The sequence below is a fragment of the Scomber scombrus genome, chromosome 16 (assembly GCF_963691925.1).
Source record: "Scomber scombrus chromosome 16, fScoSco1.1, whole genome shotgun sequence".
Classification (NCBI taxonomy): domain Eukaryota; kingdom Metazoa; phylum Chordata; class Actinopteri; order Scombriformes; family Scombridae; genus Scomber; species Scomber scombrus.
In genome coordinates, this window is record NC_084985.1 from 9,407,443 (window position 1) to 9,415,444 (window position 8,002).

At 38.1% G+C, this 8,002-nt stretch overlaps 1 protein-coding gene across 1 annotated transcript; it reads left to right on the top strand.

Moving 5' to 3' along the window:
* The first annotated feature begins 43 nt into the window (after positions 1–43).
* rragcb (Ras-related GTP binding Cb) lies at positions 44–7,608 on the top strand. Its single transcript, XM_062435720.1, has 7 exons — positions 44–539; positions 1,884–2,087; positions 2,191–2,390; positions 3,575–3,689; positions 3,779–3,921; positions 4,028–4,176; positions 5,751–7,608. The coding sequence occupies exons 1-7, from the start codon at positions 348–350 to the stop codon at positions 5,906–5,908; spliced, it is 1,161 nt and encodes a 386-aa protein (XP_062291704.1). The 5' UTR covers positions 44–347; the 3' UTR covers positions 5,909–7,608.
* Positions 7,609–8,002: the final 394 nt, after the last annotated feature.

The following is an 8,002-nucleotide window of genomic DNA, read 5'->3' on the forward strand; positions in this document are numbered from 1 at the left end:
CGTATAGTTAACAACGAATCAGATTCGCTTTCAGTGAAAGGGGGCGGACCCTTAACCTGTGACTAGCCTAGCCCTTCTTGCAGCTATTCCTCTTTCTTTAGGCTCAATTAATCAATGCTTTGTCACTCTTATGGCTATTTAACCTGTTGTTAAATTGTCTTATAAATAACGCGTGGATATGTTAGAGTTTAATCTGGCATTTGCAAGGTTTAAACCCCTCGCTTCAGCTGCTAGCTATCTCGGTTAGCTTGCCATGCTAGCTTGTTGACAACAACAACATTCCTGCTCGGATTATCAATCCCGATAAGAGAGAGAGAGGAGGGAGCTGAAAGAACAGAAACTACACCATGTCTATTCAGTATGAGGAGCCCACGTTAGCGGGGAGTTACGGTGTGGTGGGCTCGTTTCCTAAAAGTTTTGGTTACGGGGTTGAAGAGGAGGAAGAGGAGGACGACATGGATGAGAGCTCAGCATCAGCAGACAAGCCCAGGATCCTGCTGATGGGTCTGAGGAGGAGTGGAAAGTCCTCCATCCAGAAGGTAAAGTACTGCCCACCCTCAAATACACACACAGTAACAGCAAGTAGCTAAGTGCATGTGCTTAAATATTGTACTCAAGTGTAATTTTGAGGTCCTATTTCCATTTGATGCTACTATATACTTCCACTCCACTGTATTTATCTGACAGCTTTAGTTACCTTTCAGATGAAGATTTGACACAATGGATAATATAACAAGCTTGTTTGGCTTTTGACATCTTACAAAAAGTAGTGTGTAGTCAGGGTCACATTTCAGATGTCTATGAGTTGTTAACAGCTCCACTTAATAGTGATTTTCCCCCTCTAAACTTCTCACACGGGTTCATTCAATGAATGTTCAAAAGATCCAAAATTTCACCAATATATCAAAGATCAGAAAGTCCAAACTGAAAACTTGTATATCAGAACTTTGTTTTTTCTTCTTTCCTCTCCCATTAATCATCTCACGACCCCTCACATTTATCTGCTGACCCCTTGGAGGGCCCCACCCCTAGGTTGGGAACCACTGGACTAAACTAGCTAACTGTATATAAAGTAGTGTAAACTAGCTCCACCTCCAGCAGCTACAACAGTAACATGCTGCTCTAACACTGATGCTTCACTATTAATAATCTAATGATGTCAAATATAATAATATATCAGTCAGAGGAACCAAACCACTACTTTTACTGTAATACTGCATACTACAGCAAGCTCATAATACTTATGTACTTTTACTGAAGTATAATTTTTATGCAGGACTTTTACTTGTAATGGAGTATTTTTACATTGCTGCATAAGTACTTTCACTTAAGTAATTGAACCGAGTACTTCTTCCATCACTGAATACGACTGAATAATATTTGACCTGGAGCTGCCAGTTTATTAGATACACCTGTGTGAAATGTAAGCAGTTTACAGCGGTGGAAGAAGTATTCAGATCCTTTACTTGAGTAAAAGTACCAATACAACCATGTAAAAACACTCCATTGCAAGTAAAATACCTGCATAAAAAATAATATTGTAAAAGTACGTAAGTATTAGTATACATTAGTAATACAGCTTGTCTCAAGAGGATTTTACCCTCAGACTCTTACATAACAAAAAGCACAACAAAAAGGAAAACTGGGGTGAAAAACTTTAAGAAACCACAACAGAGCAGTCTTTTCTCCAGACTGGACAAACGTGCAATGTCATATATACATAAATAGCAGTAGTAAAATTTAAGATGCAGTAGCAAATAAAGACAATATTAAGTAAATAAAGTACATAACTTGTGATATGAGGTAAATACTATGTGTGATAAGTTAAAGAGTTTCATGTCTGGATTGACCTAAACAGTAATCATCGTTCTCCTTTTTCTTAGGTGGTTTTCCACAAAATGTCACCAAATGAGACTCTGTTCCTCGAGAGCACCAACAAAATCTACAAGGACGACATTTCCAGCAGCTCCTTTGTCAACTTCCAGATCTGGGACTTTCCTGGCCAGGTGGACTTCTTCGACCCTGCATTCGACAGCGAGATGATCTTCAAGGGAGCCGGCGCCTTGATTTTTGTCATTGACGCTCAGGTATACATTTATTCATTCATCAGTCTGAGCTGAAGCTTACATACCACAGCGTTGAAAGGCTTCCTCTGTGAGATGAATAAACATACGTCTCTCATGTTTTTAGGATGATTACATGGAAGCTCTCGTACGGCTACATCTAACCGTATCCAGAGCCTACAAAGTGAATCCAGACATCAACTTTGAAGTGTTCATCCATAAAGTAGACGGTCTGTCAGATGACCACAAAATAGAAACACAGAGAGACATTCATCAGAGGGCCAACGATGACCTGGCGGATGCCAGCCTGGAGAAAGTTCACCTCAGGTGAGTCTCATACTGTCTGTTCACACAGGTTTGATACTTCAGAAGTTACAACAGGATTAGAAAACAGAAACTCTAGATCACTCCCAACGTCATTATAAATAAATATTGGATTAAAAATTTAATTCTGATGTCTTGTGTCTGCAATAAAAAATCATATCTGACCAGAAACAGAGAGTTAACGCTCTGACTAGACCTTTGTTTCTTTTAGCCTGAAAGCTTCAAAATTATTGATGAATAAAAGTGTAACAGTGCCACATTTTGGCTAACTGACTGCTGTTTCATTACTTATTTATTTGATAGTATGTGGAGCACAAGTACAAATTCAATCAAATTTAAGTAAACACAAGTCACTTTATTGATGGAGCACATTTTAAAAACAACAACCTAAGTACTTTACAAAGACTCTCAAATAAAAAGACATAATATTGACGATAAAGGGGAAAATTAATCAAATAAAAGAAATATAAAAAGACAGAGAACAAATAAATGATAGAAAATAAATGAATACATGAAAAAAGTGTGACTGATGTCTTCAGTAAGCGAAATATGTATTTATTTAAGGATTTATTTTGGGGCATTTTTGCCTTTATTTTTAAGCACAGTAGTGGCATAGAGGCCGACAGGAGAGAGGGAAATGACCTGCAGAAAAGGCCTCCTGCCTGCCGGACTCAAACCAGGGACGCTGCGACCACGTGGCACAAGCTTTAATCACTTGACTTCTCAAGCGCTCCAGGATTTTCTCACTTTTATTCAGGTTGTGCTGCTCTGAGACGCAGCTGCCAAACATTCAGGTGTGCAGAGATGCTTTCTGTGATTTTTATAGCGGACATTTAACAGATGGGTAACTTTTGGCTGCAGTTTGAAGCAATCATAGTGTTGAGTTTATGTTGAAATGACATTTAATGACTCATACATGTAGCACACAGAGTTTCCTTCACTTTTTTTGTTGCCAGCCTGTTTCAATATTGATCATGTCACAAATTTCAGGTTTAGTGTCAAATTTAACATGTAACTGAAACATTTCACCGCTGTGGAGAAGCTGGATTTGTTTTTGTTTTTTGTCTCTCACAGCCGACAGACATGACATCACTTGTTTTGCAGCTTTTAGAGACTTTAGACTTTTGCTCTAACTTGTTTGGTATGTTTGTGCAGGGTCTTATCTCTTCCAAAATTTCCCTCCTCAGTTTCTACTTGACCAGCATCTACGACCACTCCATATTCGAGGCCTTCAGTAAAGTCGTCCAGAAGCTCATTCCTCAGCTGCCGACTCTGGAGAACCTTTTGAACATTTTCATATCTGTAGGTTTCTTTTTCTTTCTTTTTTTTTTCACATGAAATTTTGTGACATTGTGTATCTTTCTCTTGATCACATCCTGAATGTTTTGCAGCACTCTGGGATTGAGAAAGCCTTCCTGTTTGATGTTGTCAGCAAGATTTACATCGCCACAGACAGCTCTCCTGTGGACATGCAGTCCTACGAACTCTGCTGTGATATGATAGATGTCGTCATCGATGTCTCCTGCATTTACGGGTCAGAAGAATTATATTTTATTTGTTTTAAAACGTTGGCAAATGATTGTACCCTCTTTTTTAATGCAGTGTTTAAAGGCTTGTCTTCTTGTTCTTCCTCTCCGCAGACTAATGGAGGATGGCAGCGGCTGTGCGTATGACAAGGAGTCTTTGGCTATCATCAAACTGAACAACACTACAGTGCTTTATTTGAAAGAGGTCACAAAGTTCCTCGCGCTCGTCTGCATCCTCAGAGAGGAGAGCTTCGAGAGGAAAGGTGTGCAGTTTAGATTTTATAAACAGCTAAATTTGTGTTATTAGACAGTGGTTTGATTATACAGGAAGTCCCAACTGTTTGAAGTCTAAAGCCGCCAGCCCGTAAGTGTCTGTTCAAAGTGAGGTGTGATCCCAAGGGTGAATTTTAAGAACACATATATTTCTTTCCATTTAGGCGTTTCCTCCTCATCAAGACCTTTTCTATTTCCACAGCCAAAAAACATTATTTTAAACACAGTCTCCAAGTGGATGAATCTAAAAAAAAAAATCCAATTTCAGACGGGAAATTAGCTTTTGGAAAAGCGTGATATAAGTCTGATCTGGGGCCCTTGGCAGTAGAGAAGACCACTTACTTATTTTTTCTGCAACTTTCTCTGAGGTCACTTATTTAAAATGACAAATATAGCAGATCACACAGCTCAGGTGTTGTTATTAACCTTCATTGATGTTTATTTTGTGATTAGTGATTTCATTGACCTCTCAGTGCAGCAGAGCAAGAATTACTGTGATTAACAGGTAGCATTTATGGCCTGCAATCAAATTACCATTTTTAAGTAACTACAAGGAGTTTTTAACTGGTTATGAAACAGTCTCAATGTAATACTGAGGACTATATACAGTAGTTATTTTAAATGCCTGCTGCCGGGTCGGACTCCCCGTAAGATAAGATAAGATAAAATATTCCTTTATTAGTCCCACAGTGGGGAAATTCACCAATCAGATCATTACAATTATTTACAAAATCAGACTAAATGATTTACGGCACGCAGACCAGAAGAGTTTCTGCCAAAATCAACCCAAGATAAAAGTTCTTTGTATTAACTTAAATACTTATTGTGATATCTGAAAACATAAACTGGAAAAATGTAGATAACAACTAAATCATGAGTTTTGCTGCAATAAAACACAGCACAGTTGATCACAGGAATCAGCACTTCTAACCAGATGATGGCTGTGATGCAATTGTATTATTTGCCAACTGAAAGAGGCTGAAGAAGAGGAAATTTGACAATTTTCTTATTGCTGTTTTGCCCCCTTAGTGTGGACAGATATCTTAAAAAGAGCTCATGAACACTAGGGCTGCAAATAATGATTTGCGTTTAATCTGCCAGTTGTTTTCTGTATTTATCATTTTTGTCAGATGGTAGACAAAAAAAGAGTGAAAAAATACTTGTCATATTTTCTCAGAATCAAACATAAAAAAGACAAAACTCAAACATATTCAATTTACAAAGATATAAAACAAAGAAAAGGATTAACATTTGAGAAACTAAAGCTATACTTTTTGGCTTTTTTGCTTGAAAAACCAGATAAAGACGATTATTCGGTCATCAACATAGTAGTCTCTGTTGACTGAACTATTGATTAATCGATTAATTATTACAGCTCTAATTTAAACATCAGTGTGGCCACTCATGTTTTCCACACATTCAAAATATTTTCACTTTGTTTCTACACAGTTTAGTGTGTTAATACAGCTTCTATTCAGTGATTTCAGAGTTTTAAACATGTTATTTTATATTGCAAAAGCTTCATCACATGTGAACTTAAATGCTATCTGTCTTCTGTTTGCAGGTTTGATAGAATACAACTTTCACTGTTTCCGTAAAGCCATCCACGAAGTGTTTGAAGTTGGCGCCTCGACACCGAGCGACGTCCAGAATCCAGCGAGCTCGTCCAGCAACAGCCTGACGGGCTTAAAATATGCTGCACTGAACGGAAGCGCCCATTAAGAGAGGGTGAAGAAGACGACGACGTGACTTTACTGTAATTCTTTGGTTTACCTGAAGTGCGGTGAGGGGTGGAGAAATCGTATCGAGGAAGCACTTGAACACACGTTGCCTTGTTTTATGCAACTGAATGTGAATCAGTTAGAGAAGCTGAGCCGCAGCTGTTGAACTGAGCTCAGATTATAGACCTTAACTTTTACAGTTTTCAGGGAGGATGAGAGGTGAAAAGATCAACTTTATTGATCTTAATCTGATCTACCTGCTTCTCTTGTAACAAAGCCTGTAACAAAGAGAAGAAATATGTTTGTCAAACTTGTCTGGATTCATACTCTTAGGGCCTGATTTACTAAAGGTTTGCGTGTGTAAAAACGTGTGCAAATTTGACATCACCCGCAAAAAATGTGCAAGCTGATCTACTAACGCAGCGCACTGAGGTTTGCGTCTTTCAACTGTGCAAGATAATATACGCTGTCCATTTAGTACGTTTGCCATAATGAATATGTGATATGGGGCGTTTCAATCCCAGTGTGCAAAATACAGGGAGTAGAAAATGCAAATATGTTACGCGCATTGTGATTTACCAAACCTGAAGGTATTATTTCTGACGCTAACTGTGTCTATAAATAATTCCTTTGACAAAAAGTCATCTGTGCGCAGTGCGCAGCCGGTTAATACCTGCCCCTCAAAGGTATTATTTATAGACGCAGTTAGAGTCAGAAATAATACCTTCAGTTTTGGTAAATCACAATGCGTGTGCTAAATAACATATTTGCATTTTCTCCTCCCTGTATTTTGCACACCGGGGTTGAAACGCCCCATATTACATATTCATTATGGCAAATGTACTAAATAGACAGCGCGTACTATCTTGCACAGTTGAAAGACGCAAACCTCAATTCGCTGCGTTAGTAGATCAGCTTACACATTTTTTGCGGGTGATGTCAAGTTTGCACACGTTTTTACTAACGTAGACCTTTGGTAAATCAGGCCCTAAGAGGTGACACATGCCAAAAATAACTCAATAATGTACGTACCATGTTTTTCCTGCACAATTATCAGTATGTCAGCCATGTTTACCTTCTCGGCCAGTTAACTCTCTGTACTCTACATTATAATCATACTTAGTACTAAGTCTCGTGGTACAGTTTAAGCACAACGCACAATGTAAAACGCTTCATTGACTCAACCAGTAACTTGAGTTTGAAGCTTGTTTGCACCAGGTACGCTACGACAGCACAAACTTTTTATTTTCCTGCTCATTTTACCGTGAAATATTGCTGTAAGTGGGTTTAATCCCCGATATGAAAAAAAGAAAAGAAAGTCCTGTGGAGCGTAGTGTTTGTTCTTCAGTGTGTTTTCTGTTGATAATGACTCATGCGACCAGTGCTCTGCTCAGGATCTCCACAGACCAGGACTGTGCCAGCTCCACCATTAGAGCCTCGGTTGATTAACAGAGGAGGTGACTGCATTTTCGTCTTAATGGAGTCTGGAATAACTGATTATGCTTTTCGCTCGGCCGACACTCCACGCCTGATGACAGCTGAGTTTTTGTAGCTTGATGACCATTTTGGCCAAATTTACCACACAGAGATTCAGTTTGTAGCAGCTGTGTTTGCTTTTCTGTACGACTTGATTAATATTTCAGAGGCCATGAGGATTTGTTTTTACTACTGTATAAAGTTCTTTAATAAAATAAGTTTCTATTTTGCTGAGTCCAGCTTGATTGTGTGTTATAGAAGTCTGTTTCTATCTCTTTAAAAGAAAAGTTTTTTTAAATTGTGTGTTTTTAAATCAAGATTATGAGAAACTGTTTCATGGCAAAGTTTCGTACATGAATGACTTAGTATCTCATAATTTTGACAATTTTACGTAGTCATAGAAATAGACAGAGATCCACCGCCTACTTGTTCAACTAGTAGCTAATTGATACAATATCATCAGTATAGTAAGTTTTGAGAAACTTTCATGATTATAATGAAAAAAGTTAAAGTTAAGCGTAATTATGACAATCATGAAAAACTTATAATTTTGAGAAACTTCATTATACTACTATAGCACAACTCTGTAATTACCAGATACAACATCATAATTATGAGG